This window comes from Arachis ipaensis, chromosome B2 (assembly GCF_059453495.1).
Source record: "Arachis ipaensis isolate K30076 ecotype BB chromosome B2, ASM5945349v1, whole genome shotgun sequence".
NCBI classification, from domain to species: Eukaryota; Viridiplantae; Streptophyta; class Magnoliopsida; order Fabales; family Fabaceae; genus Arachis; species Arachis ipaensis.
In genome coordinates, this window is record NC_142437.1 from 23,165,291 (window position 1) to 23,184,476 (window position 19,186).

A 19,186-nucleotide genomic window follows, 5' to 3' on the forward strand; every position below is an offset into this window, starting at 1 on the left:
GTGAAAGAAGACGAATGTGTTGACTAACGGCAAAAGGAGACTCAGGACAGAGTACAGACTAACTGAGTCTAATGTGAGACATTCTCAAAGATCCAAGTGTCACTTATTTTTTTTATCAAAGACCTATAAGTTCAACTGGAAAATTTACAAGGACCTATTTCATAGTGCTTGCATGTTATCACTGCACATCCTCAAATACCTAATTGCACATCCTCAAATACCTAATTGTCACTGTCACTGCACTATAAGTCAAGCTCAAAATCCTCAAGAACCTATGTCATATTACTCTTAAATCAATTAAGCATTAAAAATAACTTTTAGAACTTTCTGAAATTTTATGGATAAAAAATAAATTTACCATTTTTTAAGACATCATGAAACAGACAGCGTATTAGAAAACTTGTGTTTACTTAAAAATATTACCGATTCTCGTATAATAGTGACAGAACACTGATGGATACCTGATGAAAAAAAAAAAAAAAATCTACCATCAAAATAACAAGCAATTTAAAAATGTAACTTCGAGATTGATTAAAAGGCAATTTTATTATGAAATCAATTAGTATCTCGATTTTATTATCATTATCAAACACGATGGCGCATATTCTACATTTTGATAGAAAGATACAAAAGTTGAGCTTTCTCAAAAACTCTTTCAACTTATGAAATGAAATGTTTGGTGGTACATGGAAAATGATTCGAGATCAAACAAAAATAATCTTAAGGGTAGTCTTCCGGTGACACCTTTTCACTGATCGTAGATCCAAATTGTGGGCCACCTTTCCTATATGAAATAAGGAACTCAATAGGGTATCCCTTCAGCTTGTGAGGAACAATCCCAAGATCGTTGAAAGTCAAAGCTGCAGAATTTTCATCAAACAAAAAGGATGTGGGACATATGAAGGTAAAAAAGAATAATGTCTTGAAAAGGACTACGGCTTCAAGGACCGGATAATAAGTTTTAAGGAACTTACCATTCTCTGAAACAACAGTATCGTTAGTCAAAGCATTGATCTCATCCAAATTGAACATGTTAGGAGTGGGCAGCGGAAAAGGAACCTTGTTTAGAAGAGCTTCCCGTGGGGTTGCTAATGCCTGAAATCACACATACCAGACGATGTTAACATTTAATTTAACCGAAGCACACTATATGAACTCTCAACACCTAACCTAGTATCTGTCCAATTGTCCCCCAGTTAAGGTAGTGGTCACTCCAAAGCTAAAACGAAAAATGGACCAAGTGGCTAGTAATCTTTCAAATAAAATAAAAAAATATAACTGATCCGCTGCTTGGATACTAATGCATGACACAGAATTACACAGTGAAGCAATGTAAATCCATGCAAGATTACAAGTTCTAAAGGTTTGAAATTTTAATTTTATGGAGATGACCAAATCTTCTTTGTTCTGAGAACCATTTGCTTGTCACCAGATACGATTTCCCAGTTATGCATTTCAACAACAGATGGGACTGGATGAATTAAACCGGCCGAATCCAGCATGCACAAATTCTCTAAATTTAGTGACACTAAGAATTGTGCACTAAATTTCGAGCAAAAATTAACCCAGCATGGTCAAAGTATTTATCATCAACAACCTTTTCCAATGCTAAGTAGACAATTACTCGAACAATGAAGTGATGAAAATACCTTGGCAATGGGAAAAGGCACCTTAACATATCTTGGCCATTCTCGGATTGTGTCATACATAAGCTCTGCCTGCAATTTACAAAAGATAACAATCATCATTTCAACAGTTTCTTCTTCAAGATGTTCCCAACACCGTATCTCTTGTAGTGACAATCTGAAATATAAATAGCATGAAATAAAAAGATTTAGAGGTTACCAATTCATGTATAGTAAAAATTTCTGGACCGCCTAGTTCATAAATCTTTCCCATGCTAGTGCCATCATCCTTCAAGGCTGTTGTTAATGCACCCGCAACGTCAACAACATACACGGGCTGGATTCTGCAATAATTGTGTTTGTCAGACCAAAAATCAAGAAACATGCACTTCATTGTTAATCAGCTGCACCACACTCAAGACAATTCACTTAGCAAAGATGATTGAAGCTCAGAATAAATTCTCCATAAATATGTACATACTTGGTGCTGCCATCCCCAATCAATGGAAGAAAGCCATAATTTTTTGCAAAATGAGCCCATCGATTTAAAATTCGATCCTCTGTACCAACCATAACAGCAGGTCTCAATATTGTAGCCTGTAGAGGTAGAAGTTAGGAAGTCTGATATTAATCCTCTTGCAAGATAGCAAAGCATGAAAGTTCCCTATCTACTATTTTTTTGGTGCGAAAATGGCCATACATGTTTCAACTGTTCAAGTACAAATAGTTTTAAGGGGAGAACCACCCTTAAAAGCTAGTTGTTAAGGAGAAACAACCACTCTCCTTAAATACAATATCAAGCATCTCATACTACTTGACGTGAGACTTACGGCACCTGAAAATATACCCAAGTCCCTAACAGACCAATTCACTGTTGATAGAGATTGATATCATAGCATTGCTACCTTTTAAACATGTCTTCAGATTTAATATATACACTTCAACCCATTTAAGTAAAGTATATCTGATAATTTGATAATTAATTAGAATATAAATTTCTTTTATATGTGAATGGAAAAGATCAATAACTGAACAGTCAATAGTCAACAGGGAAAAATTTTACTTAGGTTCTTTACATTGCCAGGTTGGCTTTTCTAGCTCTAAGTCTCAATTATTTAGAATTGATTTTTTTTTTATATTGATTTTTTTAATAAAAATAATCAGTTCATTACAAAAGCTTTTAGAAAATACGGCCTTTTTGTCCAGCTTCTTTGCGAATGAGAAGTGCAATATCTACTCCAATTGCATCTCATAAATGCACTAGAAACAATTAGTTTAGCCTACATAGTCAAAAGCTATATTGTACCTCCGGCAACTCCCTTAAAACTGCTTCCTCAGCAGCTGCTTTAGCTCTAAGCATCTTGGATGGGGATGAAGGAGAAGCCCCTAAGCATGAAACTTGAATAAATCTCATGATACCACCATGCTCCTTGGAAATCTGCAACAATTTGAATTTACTATTTAACAAATAACACAATCAGAAAATACAGATATTCAGACTAAACAAAGCAATTTCAAAATTCGCAAGGCTCCATATTGGGTCACTTTATATTCACTAAACTTAAATTGGCGTAAACCTTAGAACTAAGAGCATACCCCTTAAAGATAGCCCAAATAGCTTGCATGAAGTTCCTGGTAAACAGCTCTGAATTTCTCCATTTAATATTTCCTCAAGCTAGCTCATGTTATAACATAGTATGCCAATAAATTTCAATAGCTTGCATAACATAGTATGCCTTGATTTTTCTCTTTTCTCAAAATGCCCATCAACATCCTCAATTTCCAGCTAATAAGTGTATTTGTTAACAGCCGTTAAATTAATTTTTATAAACTTTAGAATGGTTTATTGTTATCGCAAATGCAAATGAACAAAAATAAACAGACATCTAAGTATATACTCCGTGTCTTTACCCAAGATAAGCACACACAGGGAATAAAAGAAAATAGGTGTAAATGACAACTTTTAGCTGTTAACATGATGTTATATAGGATGAGAGCAAAAGTAAATGATTGTACCATTGCAAGTTTCTCAGCCATGTGATGGTGTACTTCCTCAAAACCGTAGTTTCTAGTCTCATGATCCCTTCCTGCCAGCAACCAACCCAGCTAGAGTAAGTAGTTAAAAGCTCTAATTTTATAAAATTTAAGGTGCAGAATTAAATGAGAATATGCATAATTGCATACCAATAAGATTGATAACAACATTGGCCTTTGCCATCACGGCTTTTATTGAACTTTCATCTCTTGGGTTGTACTTCATGGGTACAATCTGTTCATATTAACCACCAGCAAATTAACACAAATACCATAAAAAAATAACGCATGTATATAACACCATTAGCTTTTCCATTCAAACCAAAACGGAAAATGACACATGCCATTTAATGTATAAAACTATTTTCTTAGGCTACCTGTCCTAAATCCCCCATCAGTTTGAGATGACGGTGACTATCTTCAGAGCCTCGGAAAGGAACTAGGACTTGAGATCCCATTTTAGCTAGAAAACAAGAATGAAATGCAATAAGATTTAGGTCGGAAAAGGAGAACTTAATAGAATTTACTCTACAATATTTTATCTACAGAACAAGTACTTAAGATATTTTGTCTTCAAAACAACAATCTGGTAAGTTTTTCTCTGAAACAATCATAAACCCAAGAAACTCACCTAGTTGTTGAACAACATATCGGCCTAGGAATCCAGTTGCTCCAAAGACTGTAGCAATAATGCCACTGTTAACAGAATTGTTTTCAAGCATCAGTTTCACTACCTATAAGCTGTATAATCTAACAAGACTACTTTAGAATCACATCAAGCTCTTCCAAAACATTAACCGAAAGTATGAAATAATCAGCAGTAGAGAAGTTAAACCACAAAATCTCGTCTAACCTAAAAAATTTTAGCAATTAGAAGATTTTTGTTCTCCATAAGATATCCCTACTCTATCAAGGTCACATTAAATATATTCCTTAGTTCATACTATGGAGTTTTATTTCAAAATTATTAATCTTCCCACATATCCTACCAGACATTCATAATGCCAAAGATTATATACAATATGTAGACAGTGTAGTCCTTCTTCAAGAGTTAAACATGAAAAACATACTACTTGCCACTGCACGCAAACAATACAAAAAATTTAAAATATATGAACATCTGCTCATCCCATGAACACCTCACTGGAAAGCTCAAAACTCTTGTAAACAGTACTTTAAGGGCACTTCTTTTTTTTTTTTTTTATATCTCCCTTTTATTGTTTTCCCCTCCAGCGACTTAAACATTTTCACCTGCAAAATGTTACCAGCTCCTCAACCAACAATGATTTTCTTTTCTCCCTAAGTATTCTTAAACCACTAACAACTTCTTTGAAGAAAAAAAAAAGGGTTTCTATTTGAAACGATGAATGAACAAGAAATGATAGAACACACAATCACCAAAATTTAGCTGGTTCAAGTGGAATTGAAAAAACCTACAGTGAACCAGATTTATCGGAATTCACTCAATTCAGTGTACTCCGGGTCCCCGATAACAATGATTAAACTAACGAAATAAATATACCGAAAAAGAAACAAACATTAACAAAAAGAAAACAACAAGCGAAATGAAGGAATCAAGTGTGTACCTGACAGATGATCTTCCACCAGTGCCCTTGCGGACAAGGTGACCCACGCCCTTGGTTGCGAGGGTAGAAACGTAACGCTCATTGTTCACTCCATAATCTGCAACAACAACAACAACAAGAAAATGAAAATCAGAATCCGAAATTACACTAGAACCCCGACATTGCTCGGAAAATTGGGGGAAATGGAAGAAACTAACGGTGATCGGAGAGTGCGTAGAGGGACTTGAAGGAAGAGATTGAAGCTGTTGAAGATTGATGCCCTAAGCGCCTCGTAATGGCCTGCATCTTACCGTGCCCACCCACACACTTACACAGAGAAGAGAGAGAAGTTGCAGAGAGAGAGAGAGAGAGAGAGAGAGAGAGAACACAGCGTTGTGTGTAGCGAAAGAGGGTGCACGCAAGTGCGAATTTCGATCTGAATGAGGTTGGGTCGAATTTCTCTATAGAGCCCATATAGGTAATTGGGCTTTAGGAAAAAAGGAAAAGAAAAGAAAAGATGTAGGTTAGGTTGTGTTGAGAGTTGGGATCGAAGAGAATGTTTGGTTGGCAACAGTAGAATCCCATCTACTAAACAAACTTGGCTTAATTCACTAATCAATTTTGAATAAGTATTAAAAATTTGAGTTCAGTCTTATATATATAATAATACAATAGTCAATGAATAATTTTTATATAGAGCTCAAATCCACCATAAATTAATTCCTTTATCTATCAAAATGAAAATACAATGGATAACCATTAAAAAAAATAAAAAACTATCTTACAAAATATAATTTTTTTTATAATTATCAAATGTAATCTATCTATTTTTATTATATAAAAATTGATACCAACTTTTTGTACATTAGATTTAAGTCATATTTTTTCTTCTAATGATACCACGTCATTAATTTTAATTACTTGACGAGACTTTAGAAATTAACCAATCAACTTTTAGTAAAATATTAAAAGAGAAATTAAAACCATAACTCTTATGCATAATTAATTAATTTATTTATTACATATTATTATTTAATAAAAATATAAAATATTAATTAAATATAATAAACATCTACATTAAAAATATCATAATAATAATATTATCATAATAAATTTTAAGTTATAAAATATTCAAATTTTATTCTATTTGACTTACTTATATATCATACATAAAAATATTAATACTATTACTTCATTTCACAATTTGTGATTCGTCTCTGAAAAATATTTACACCAATAATTGAAGAGGAGCTTATCTACCTAAAAATGATTCTATTAGATGGTTACAAAATGAAAATATTTATTATATTTTTAAAATAAATTAACAAAAAAACTCTTATTATTTTTATTATTTATAATTTTTTTAACTTTTTGTAATACTTTACATATAATTATATTTATTTTAATATGCTATTTAAATTAAAGAATCAATTTGGATCATTTTCAATACTGTTTTGAGTTTGTATCACTTGAAACATTGTCTGATAGAATAAATTTAAAAAACTATTAATACTATAATAGATATTTTTACTTTATGCTATTTAAATTATTCTTATTAAAAATAACTTATTCAATATATATATAATTTTAGATATCATTGAAAATCTCTCTCTCTATGTATATATATATACAAGCCAATAAATATTCTAAAATTTTTTATTCTTACTATTAGATATCATTGAAAATCTATATACACTAGAAGAAGAAAAACAAGTAAATGTCAAAGAAAAATCTACAAAAAAAATATAAAAAATAAAATTTTTGTGCTACAACATAAAAAATTATTATAAATTTAAATTTATAAAAAAAAAATATTATTCTTACTATTATATGTCATTGAAAATATGTAGGCACTAAGAGAAGAAAAATAAGTTGATGTCAAAGAAAAATCTACAAAAAAAAAAAAACAAAAAATAAAGTTTTATACTACAACATAAAAAATTATTATAGAATCAAATGATAAAAAACTCTATCACATTTTATCAAATTATACCTATCATAAAAAATTTCATTAAATTATAAATTACTAAGTCAATAATAATTACATATTCAAAATTAAATTAAAAGTTACAAATCAAAGTGCTACAATCACCTTTGTACTATTTGATTAAAAAAAATTATTAGGCACAACTATCTCAAATCTAATTACATTCTAAGTCACCAATGACACAAAAATATTATCTTAATAGAAAAATTTATACAACCTCACACTTATATTAGAAATCAAAGTAAATGATTTTAGCTTTAAAAAAGACTTTCAACAATATACTGTTACTAAGATATTTGTCCCAATAAAAAATACTAAAACTTAATCCCTATTACAACAAATCTAACAGGTAATACTACAAAATTTTATTTATTCAAAATATTATTTATATTGCTCATTTATATTCTTTATTGATTATAGGAACCAATTTTACCAACACTAATATTATCAGATCTAGTTGATATACCAATCAAGAGATTAAGAAGAAAAAAGTAAACGAATCCAAAACACATCTTTAGACGGAGAACATACATACAAAGATGGAACAAAAAAGACAATAAAAAATATATACAAGTTAACAGTTTAGAAAGAACATGTCTTCATAAGAACATATAAAAAAAGAAAAAGTCTAACAACAACCAAAAAAAAAAGAGAACAAACACCACATAAAAAGTCTAAGTCCGCCAACTAAAATAAATACAAAAATAAAAATAACAAATGAAGATATAATTTTGTACAATTTTAATATAAAAAAAATTTTGTATTATAAAATATTTTAAATAAAAAATACATCAAATTTAATATTAATTTATATATATTTTAACTAATTTTTAAACAAATAATACTTATTAAAATGTATTTTATACCATCATTAATTTACTACCTCACGTATCCTGCATTAGCAGGTAGAGTCTATGCTCTAGGCAACTATTATTACGGTGGTTATATTAGTTATACAACTTTTACAATACGCTCACAAAAATTAAAGCCACAACCTAAAAGTTCTTCCCTCTTGTCCTCAACTATATCGGATTCACTCTAGGAATTCTTCGATCTTATCCTCGACAACCAACAAATTTTTCCTTCATCAAATAATCTCGTGCCTGAGGAGAACTCTTACAAATGGAAGAGCCAGAGTCCACCTTGCCTTAGAAGGCCATCACAACCAACATATCAACATAATGTTGTCGCATCACACGTCCCAAACAATTATTTAGATGACATCAGTTTCTAGGATTATATTAAAATAATTTTAAAATGTGTGTATGATGATAGATCGACCGCATGATGTTAGTAGTGTAAAATATCTTGCTATAATGACAAAAATAGGTGACAACAATTTCTTTGAGCAGTGTATGATGATGTGTAAAAATTGCACTTAGTGATTTTTTTTAATTTTTTAAAAAATTTCATAAATTACATAAACAATTTTACTAAATCGTACATGTGATTTTTCTTTCTGTATTTGCTTTTATATTTTGATAAAATTTTTAAAAAAAATCTCTATATAAAAAAATTTAAAGACTAGTCAAATTTATTTTTTGTCAATACTTTTAACTATCAGTCTAATTTTTTTAATCTAGCAATTCAACAGCATAATTTTAACTCACATTTTTAAATATTATTGACTAACTATTGAGTAAAAACAATAAATTTTGCTGGCTTTCATGACCCAATCCGACCATGCAAGGCGCTTTGGAAATATTTTCCAACAAGCCTCAAAAGTTGATATTACAACAAACTAAAACAAATAGAATTTTCAATAACACTAAAAGGCAACTGATGCTGAGGTATCATATTTAATATATACTCGACATATTTATAGAAAATTCTACTTCAATATTTATAGCAAAGTATGGTCTATTAATTCTAGGAATTTTTTTAAATAAATAAAAAATATTTTATTTACCAAAATATATAATTTGTATCATTTTTACGAAAATTCATCATATCTCTTATCTCGTTTACAGTGTAAATGAAATAAGAATACACGTATCTCGTCTACACTGTAAACGAGATAAGGCACGAAAAGGAAGACGTGTGTATTTCGTTTACAGTGTAAACGAGATACGTGTATTCTTGTTTTGTTTACAACGAGATACGTTATGATAAAATTTCAGCAGCTATAAAAGGATGTGCAATCCTTTGTATTCTCCACAAACATTTCATTTCTTCTTCTCTTCCATTTTTCTTCTGAAAAATAAGCCAAAATGTCTAGTAGTACTGGATATGTGGTTGTAAGTGTGTATTTAAATTGCCATATGAGAAACGGTGATACTGAAGTGATATTTGAGTACGATAATTCCATTCTGTTGCGCACTCGGTGAATAAATTCTTTGTCCAAGATGAAGAGTCTGATATTGAGTAGCATTAGCGGTAGCGGAGAAAGAGATTGGAAGGGTGGGGTATAGACTGCTAGCACCAATAGGAAATGGAGTTTTTCGGTTTCGTCTGTTTTGACTCCATGACGACGAGCATGTGCGCCTCATGTTTGATATTCATGGGAGAATCATGGCGGAATAAGTGATGGAGCTTTTTGTGGAGGTCGGTGATGTTGGTGGCAGTGGATCTGGCCACTCGGATTTTGTGCAGGATGACTCACCTCTCGCACCACCACCAATACATGTTGCTAGTCCAGTGGAAGACATGAGCGTAGATGGTGAGGACTCCGACGAGGAGTATGTTGTTTTGGTGTCATTGATATTGAATTTTGTGAATTGGTGTTGCACAGATTACTTGTTAATGCTAAGTTATGTTGTTTATAACTTTGGATGCCAAATATTTGTAAATATGCCTCAAAAAGCTTTTTATTGAAAATTTTGGTCAATCCCTTGAAATCATTGCTTGTTCTCCTCTTGTTTTATCTATTTGTACTGATAGAATTTGATTTATTTTTTTATTGACCGGTGTTTTTGAATTTTGAATGTTTGAGATTTCTTACCAAATATTGCAAGTTTTATACACTTTACCCTATGGAATTTGATTTGTTTAATTTTAGTTTAATTTAGTTTAGGTTTGATTAGAATTTTAATTTAATTTTCAATCAGTATCAAAGTTAGTTCATTTTAGTTTTCTAATCTTAGTAGATTTAGGTTGATTAAGTTAGGTTAGAGTTAATACACATTAGCTTTTGAATTGTTGAAGTGTTTGGAATTTTCTAGTTGTGTTAATTGCTGCGTTGATGACTATTTTGCTAAGAAATTATTGTTGAGATTATTTGATAATTTGATATTTGCAGACATGTCGACAGATAGAGGTGCTGCGAATCAGGCTGCTGGTCGTAGTTGTAGCTATGGTCGGGGTAGAGGAAGGGTTTCTTTTGGTACCCTCGGGACTTTTGGCTCCTCTTCTTATACTCTGACCACTCCAGTGATGCCATAGTTGCGGGTTTAGTGGACCAGCTATTCATCATGGTCCCTAACCCCAACTACGTGCTTTTGACTATGGCAATGACGTCGTCTCCTACCGCTCAACAGCCCACATCTATATCGACGCCGCCTCCAGCGATAGAGTCCGCATCCCCGGAGTCCAGCCACGTCAGTGAGCCAGCAGTTGATGCCCCACCACCACCTCCCATCATACAGTTGAAGATTTGGCCTGATAGTGGTATGAGATAAGTATCAAGTTGAGTCTCATGTATTTCCTGTTTGTTGTTATTGCTGAAAGTGCCTGAAAATTGATTCTAGTTTAGCGAATTTAGGTTTGAATGCTGGTTAGCATTTTTAAGTTTCAATAATTATGGTTAGCTTTGTTGCTAAAAGTTCCTGATAATTGATTTCTGTCTAGTGGATTTAGGTTTATTTGGTTGCAGTCTCATGTATTTCCTGTTTCAATGATTACGGTTGTTGCTAAAAGTTCCTGAAAATAGATTCCTTTTTACTGGATTTAGGTTGATTTGGTTGGCTAGCTTGTGTTTTAAATTTTAATGATTATGATTAACTTTATTGATGAAAGTTCCTGCTAATTGATTCATGTCTAATGGATTTAGGTTGATTCTTATTTGTGGCTTGTTAGGTTTGCGCCAAACAACAACGCGTGTACTCAAGAGATGATCAATGTCATCAAGCTGATGTACGGCCATTTCTGGCCCAGCTACATGAAGATCGCCATTGAGACTAGGGAGCGATGGTTTTAGAAATGGGCAGCAATTAATTTTTTTTATGTTCGAACCTTTTTAGCTAGTTTATATCTTCTATCTTGCTTAACTAATTTTAAAGCTTTTTTGTTGTAGGTGCACTTTAGGTGGGATGCTGAGCACGACCTTACCATCAAGAAGATATTTGACCATAGAATAGGTCAGTAGCTCCAGCAGATGCTGGATGATGTTCGTCAGGGGCCAGACTACCGAAGGCAGTGGCTCTCACCAGACATAAAGAAGGCTCTGTTTGTTCATTGGGAGATTGATGAGGGATTCTAGCATCGGCATCTCACCAACAGAGCTAATAGGGCCTTAGCCAGGTCGTCCAAGTATATTGGGGGCTCAGCGACTTTCATGAAGACAAAGGCCAGGCTGGTATGTAACGTGACTTCAATTTTGTTAATAACTTAGTTATATTCTTCTGCATATCAATACTAGGTATCCTAATCATATTGTTTCAATGCAACATGTGTAGTTGAAGTCGTTCGATCGCGACGCGATGTTGGCAGAGACGTTCAACTATACCCACACACTAAAGGAGAACAAAGAGACATTTGCTGATCAGCAGTCTTAGATGCGCGCATCTGGCATCGACCTTACTAGTGGCAACATCGCTACTGGTGGCATATGGACATCACCGCCTTCTGCGCCGCTGACTCAGGTCCACGGGACCGACAACGACAACGACGATGATGACTACCTAGATCTGTAGTTATTAGTGTAAATCATGTTGCTTGTATGCGAAGTTTGTATTCGTAGGTTTTGATGAATGACAAACCAACAAACGACATGAAAAACAAACCAACAAACAACTTGAATGAAAAAGCATGTTGAAAGATCAACCAACATTCAACGTTGAGGAATGAAGAGTTGAAAGCAACACAACAACAACAAGAAACTCAAGTCCACAACATTTGAAGACAAGTATAGTGTCTTAGGACTTAGGTAACTTCTTGTTAAGAACCAATTGCTAAATCTCTCAACACACACTCACAAAATGTTTTGATGCACATCTTGCAATTCGATGCTAGCCAAATGGTTTAAAAACTTGTTTTCAAAGGTACAAAAGCATAGGAATTGACTCCAACAAGTTTGAGATCAATCCTAAGCATTTTGAAGTGATTTTAAGCCATTCTTTAAGGTTTGCATCGATGCACACTCATCTTGCATCGATGCAAAGATGTTTGCATCGATGCAACCTAGCTGAAAATTCAAATTTCAGCTTCAAAGACACATTTGCATCGATGCAAAGTGTTATGCATCGATGCAAATGATTCAAAAACATAAAAAACGGCTAGTTTTGACAAAACGGCTCCATCCCATTAACTCCCCAACGTTTCTAAGGTTTGGGGAGTCTATAAATAGATGGATTGAAGCCTTATTTCACACACGTGAGTATTTGCAAACTATCTTGTTCATATTCTTTCATTCTACACATTTTTAAGGTGTTATAATACACAATTTGAGAGAGCAATATCAATTGGTTCAATAGTGCTAAAATTGTAATCATACACTCTTCTAGAGAGTACTCATTTCGTCTCAACAATTCTTTGAGAATTGTTTTCTTGTACACTTTGTAAATTGGAGTGTGATCTCCAAGGTTGAGTCAAGAGTTATAAACACTATAGTTGGTGAGGATATCAAAGAAGTATACTAAGTACTCAAGGCAAATCTTAGAGAAGGTATCTCTAAGTGGAGTAGGTTAGTATACGAGTGGTGATCATATACCGTGAGGTGTTAGAAACTAAGGACTCGGATTGTAAAAGGTTTTGCGCGAGCACCTTGAAGCTTGGCAATAGTGGAACTTCTCAATAGCGATTGAGAAAGAAAGTGGACGTAGGACAAGGATTGTGCCGAACCACTCTAAATAGCGTTTGCATCTCTCCAAACTCATCTCTTCAATATTATTGTCTTTTACCTTTGAGCAAATAAATTGTGATCGAAAAGTAGCTTCGTAAGTACTTAAGGAATAGCTTAAGTCCGATTGGTGAAAAGCTTGATCAATTTATTTGAGTTGGTGTCTATTGGAAAGTAAAAGCTCCTTATAAATGCTTAGCAATTGAGTTAAGCTCTTGGAAAAATACTAGTACAATAACGCTTTTGTATATTGTCTTTAACTTTCGCAAAAAGATTCATTGTTGTTGCAATACTCAATTCACCCCCCCTCTTGAGTAATTGTGCATAGGTTCTACAAGTGGCATCAGAGCTTAACCCTTTGAAAGACTTAACCGTTTAAGGGAAAATATCATGGCAAGCACAAGCTTTAACAACAACAACACTAGTGAAGGTAACTCAACCGCTAGACCTCCTCTTTTTAGCGGAACAAATTACTCTTATTGGAAAAATAAGATGAGAATTTGGATCCGTTCTCAAGATGTGAGAATTTGGAAAGTGATTGAGAATGGAAATCACATTCCAACAAAGACAACAAGCGCTAAAGAAGGAGAAGTCTCCGTCTTAAAGCAAGTACCGAAAGGAGAAGATGAATATAGTGACGATGATTGGAAGAAAGTGGCAATGAATGATAAAGCCATCAACTTCATTCATTGTGCACTTAACGAGCATGATTATATGAAGATCTCTACATGTGAAACCGCTAAAGAAATTTGGGATAAACTCCAAATCACTTACGAAGGAACCGACCACGTTAAAGAATCAAAGGTATTCATGTTGGTTCATGAATGGGAAAATTTTAAAATGAAAGATGAAGAGAGCATTGAAGAAGCTCTTGAAAGACTCTCCAAGATCTTCAACAACCTAAGCATGCTTGGCACAAAATACAATGATAAACAAATTGTGACCAAGGTGCTTACAAGCCTTACACCAAAATGGAACTCCAAAGTGAACGCCATTGTGGAAGGAAGGCTCTATGATCAACTTACATTTGATCAACTACGAGGTAATCTTCTCACCTATGAAATGACTATGCTAAATAGACAAAAAGGTGAAGAAAGCAAGAAGAAAAGTCTCGCCCTTAAAACAACATCACTACAAGAAGAGAGTGATGATAATGAAGAAGAAGGAGATGAAGAATTTGCACTCTTATTAAAAAGATTCAATAAGTTTGCAATGAAGAAAAACTTCAAGAGCAAAACAAAGGTACCAAAATGCTATGAGTGTGGAGAAGTTGGACACATTAAACCCAATTGTCCAAAACTTCAAAAGGAGGACAAAAACAAGAAATTTAAGAAGAAGGAGAAAGCATACATATCATGGGAGAACGAGGATGAATCCGACTCCGATGACGACGAGGTTGCAAATCTTTGCTTAATGGCAAGCGAAGAAAAGGTACGTGTTGGAGCTAAGGATACAAATTGGTATGTTGATAGTGGATGCTCCAAACACATGACCGGCGATGAATCAAAGTTCACCGCAATAGAGCCTACAAACGGAGGAAACGTCATCTATGGAGACAACAACACCGGCAAAGTAATCGGCGTTGGAAAAGTTGGTAAAAATTCTTCTACCTCCATAGATAATGTTATACTTGTCAAAGGTCTCAAACATAATCTCATTAGTGTTAGCCAACTTTGTGACAAAGGAAACTTAGTCACCTTTGATTCAAAATGTTGTTTGATAAAAAGGCAAGACACTAATGAAATTGTGCTAATTGGGCACCGTGTTGACAATGTATACATGATTAATCTAGATGAAGTTTCCTCAAATGATGTGAAATGCCTTGTTAGTAAAAATGATGAAACTTGGTTATGGCATCGTAGAGTAGCTCATGCTAACATGGACCATCTTAGCAAGTTGGTCTCTAAAGAGTTAGTAATTGGCTTACCAAAGCTACGTTTTGAAAAAGACGTCCTTTGCGACGCATGTCAAAAGGGAAAACAAGTAAAGGCATCTTTTAAATCCAAAAACATTGTTTCAACAACAAGGCCATTACAACTTTTGCACATGGATTTATTTGGTCCTTCCAGGACTATGAGCTTTGGTGGCAATTACTATGCTTTAGTTATTGTTGATGATTACTCTCGATTTACATGGACCTTGTTCCTAGCAAACAAGAGTGATGCATTTCGAGCATTCAAAAGATTAGCCAAAGTTATTCAAAATGAAAAGAATTTGCATATATCATCTATTAGAAGTGATCATGGTGGAGAATTTGAAAACAATCTTTTTGAAACTTTTTGTGAAGAAAATGGCATTGAGCATAACTTTTCCTCTCCTAGAACACCACAACAAAATGGTGTGGTTGAAAGGAAAAATCGTCATTTAGAAGAAATGGCGAGAACTATGCTCAATGAGGCTAATATTCCTAAGTACTTTTGGGCGGATGCGGTTAGTACCGCGTGTTATGTTATGAATAGGATTATCATTCGACCTATTCTTAAGAAAACACCGTACGAATTGTACAAAGGAAGAAAGCCAAATATTTCCCACCTTCACGTCTTTGGCTGTAAATGCTTTATTCTAAATAATGGAAAAGATAACTTAGGCAAATTTGATGCTAAGGCTGATGAAGGAATCTTCTTAGGCTACTCTTTAACTAGCAAAGCTTTTAGAGTATATAATAAACGCATCATGACTATGGAAGAAAGTATTCATGTCGCTTTTGATGAAACTAACCGTTGTTGTGCTAGAAAAGATTTTGATGAAAATGTAGAAAATTTTGATTCACTAAATTTGAATGGTGAAGACAAAGAAAAAGATTTAAATGAAGCCTCTACAAGCTCAACAAAGGATAGTGTTCAAGTTGAAGAAATTGAACCATCACAAGCACAAATAAATGCACTTCCAAAGGACTGGCGTACTTCAAAGGATCATCCTCTAGACAACGTCATTGGTGATGTTTCGAAAGGGGTAACAACTCGATCCACTTTTAGAAATTTATTTGCATATAGTGCTTTTGTTTCTCAAATTGAACCATCTACCATTGAGTCCGCAATTGATGATGAACATTGGGCTATGGCAATACAAGAGGAGCTTAACCAATTCAAACGAAATGACGTTTGGGAATTGGTGCCTAAACCAAGTAATCAAACAATTGTAGGAACAAAATGGGTTTTTAGAAATAAACTCGATGAAAATGGTACAATTGTTAGAAACAAAGCTAGATTGGTAGCTAAAGGTTATAATCAAGAGGAAGGCATTGATTATGGCGAAACTTATGCTCCCGTAGCTAGATTAGAAGCTATTAGGATGTTACTTGCTTTTGCATCCTCTTATAACTTCAAACTTTATCAAATGGATGTTAAGAGTGCCTTTCTTAATGGTTTCATTCAAGAAGAAGTATATGTTGAACAACCTCCCGGTTTTGAGGATTATGAAAATCCTAATCATGTTTTTAAACTCAAGAAAGCTCTTTATGGTCTTAAACAAGCTCCTAGAGCTTGGTATGAACGTTTGAGCAAGTTTTTAATAGAAAAGGGTTTTAGAAGAGGGAAGGTTGATACAACTTTATTTATCATGATTGAAAACAAAAATATCCTTTTGGTACAAGTTTACGTCGATGACATAATATTTGGTTCAACTAATGAATCACTTTGCAAGTTTTTCTCAAACCTCATGCAAAGTGAATTTGAAATGTCCATGATGGGCGAACTCAACTTCTTCCTTGGTCTTCAAATCAAATAAGGAAAAGAAGGAACTTTCGTTAGCCAAACCAAATATTGCAAGGAATTGCTCAAAAGATTTGGAATGGACAATGCTAAGGCAATGGACACACCAATGAGCACTACTTGCTACCTTGACAAAGATGAACAAGGTAAAAACATAGATGTAAAGAAGTATAGAGGCATGATAGGATCATTACTTTATCTAACGGCAAGTAGGCCAGATATCATGTTTAGTGTATGCATGTGTGCGAGATACCAAGCTAATCCTAAGGAATCTCACTTAAGTGCGGTGAAAAGGATTATGAAGTATCTCATAGGAACATTAAATGTTGGATTGTGGTATCCGAAAGGATCCACTTGTGATTTGATTGGTTATTCCGATTCCGATTTTGCCGGTTGCAAATTGGATAGGAAAAGCACTAGCGGCACTTGTCACTTGCTAGGAAACTCTCTTGTTTCATGGCATAGTAAGAAACAAGTAAGTGTAGCCTTATCTACCGCCGAAGCCGAGTATGTAGCCGCCGATAGTTGTTGCGCCCAAATTTTATGGATGAAACAACAACTTGTGGACTATGGACTCATGCTTGATCACATTCCTATCAAATGTGATAATACTAGTGCAATAAATTTAACCAAGAATCCGGTTCAACATTCAAGAACCAAGCATATTGAGATTAGACATCACTTCATAAGAGACCATGTTGAAAAGGGTGATGTGGTTATTGAATTTGTCGAAACTAGTAAACAACTAGCGGACATCTTCACTAAACCTTTATGTAAAGAAAGTTTTTTTAACATCCGAAATGAACTTGGTATCTTGGATTCTAATCTAATATGATTTGTTTGAATTCATTGTATTTATATTGCTATTTTTGTATCTCTTACTAACTTAAGCATTGGAGATATCCAATTAGCCATTGTTTTGTAGGTTTATGAGTTGATGAATGAGTGATTAATCTTGAGGTAGATTGAAGAATTTGAAGATTATAAACAATGGAGGATCAACAAATTGAAGTTTATAATGGTTTAAGTGAGTATATACATGATGGAATTCAAAGGATTGAAGAAAGAACCACCAAAGGATGAAAATTTGGTGATTTTGGGCAAAATGATGCATGTTGCATCGATGCAAGGCCTATTGCATCGATGCAAACACGACCAAATTGCACAAAAACACGTAAATTTGGCATTTTTGAGCAACAAAACCCCACTTTTTCATCATCTTCAACCTCACAACTCATATCCCTACATTCAAACCTCCATAACCTCCAAAACAAGCTCACATATAGCTTCATACAACTCACAAAACTTTGATACCCACTACAAACAAATTACATATTTGAAGTCCCCACATTCTCCTCTACAAAACCCATAAAACAAAATCATCCACAATGCCTAGAATCAAGAGAACCATCAAGAAGTCAAAAGGCTCTTCAAGTGTGGTTCCACCTCCAAATGATCATCCTTTGGCAAGGTACTTTGCCTCTAATGAAGATCTTCAATTCTATGAGGAAAGGCTTGCCGGAAGAAAGGAAATTCCTCCGAGGTATTTGGATCCGACCCTTCTTGTCATTCATAACTTTGATACTCTTAAGGCTATTCTAGTTCATCAAGGCCTCATGGATTTTGTTCAAATTAAGAGTAAATTTTATCCGGATTTAGTTGCCATAGCCTATAGTACACTCATGATTGAGATTGATGAGGAAGATGAATCAAATTTCACATTATTCTTCAAGATAGGAAGAAAGGATTATAGGCTAGATGGTGATGAGTTAGCCACCATTTGGGAGTTGCCAAATCAAGGTGACTTGTTTCAAGGTGGTAAAACCCCAATTGATGAATGGGGTTATTCAAAGGACAATGCCATGCATTTGTTCAATCTTGTACAAGGAGCTCATTCCAAAATTAGTTGCAATTCAATGAGTGCGGAACATAGAACTTTGTTATATCTAGTCACCTATGTATTGCAACCTAGAATATCCGGGCATGCGAATGTAAATGATGAAGATTTGATTGTCATGTGGGCTATGATGAATGGGATTAAGATTAATTGGCCATACTTTATAGTACAACATATGATTAGGCTCAAGATGAAGGATAGGAATGGTGGATTAGGATTCCTTTGCCTATGGTCTAAAGTCTTTGATTATGTTGGTATTAATATATCAAATGAGATTGCCAAGGAAGTACCACCTCAATCTTGTATCAACACTCATATTCTCAACAAAATGGGAAGAAGAAGTGTTGATGAACAAGGTCCTCAAGAGCAAGCT

General features: G+C 33.9%; 1 protein-coding gene across 1 annotated transcript; it reads right to left on the minus strand.

The window, feature by feature from the left end:
- Nucleotides 1-542: 542 nt before the first annotated feature.
- Nucleotides 543-5,682, minus strand: LOC107625094 (NAD(P)-binding Rossmann-fold superfamily protein). The gene is made up of 12 exons (XM_088505021.1): nt 5,443-5,682; nt 5,246-5,342; nt 4,291-4,355; nt 4,037-4,122; nt 3,810-3,894; nt 3,642-3,712; nt 2,932-3,063; nt 2,107-2,222; nt 1,846-1,969; nt 1,650-1,718; nt 975-1,095; nt 543-860 (listed from the first exon to the last, which is right to left on the minus strand). The coding sequence occupies exons 1-12, from the start codon at nt 5,528-5,530 to the stop codon at nt 721-723; spliced, it is 1,194 nt and encodes a 397-aa protein (XP_088361147.1). The 5' UTR covers nt 5,531-5,682; the 3' UTR covers nt 543-720.
- Between the last annotated feature and the right edge of the window lie 13,504 nt (nt 5,683-19,186).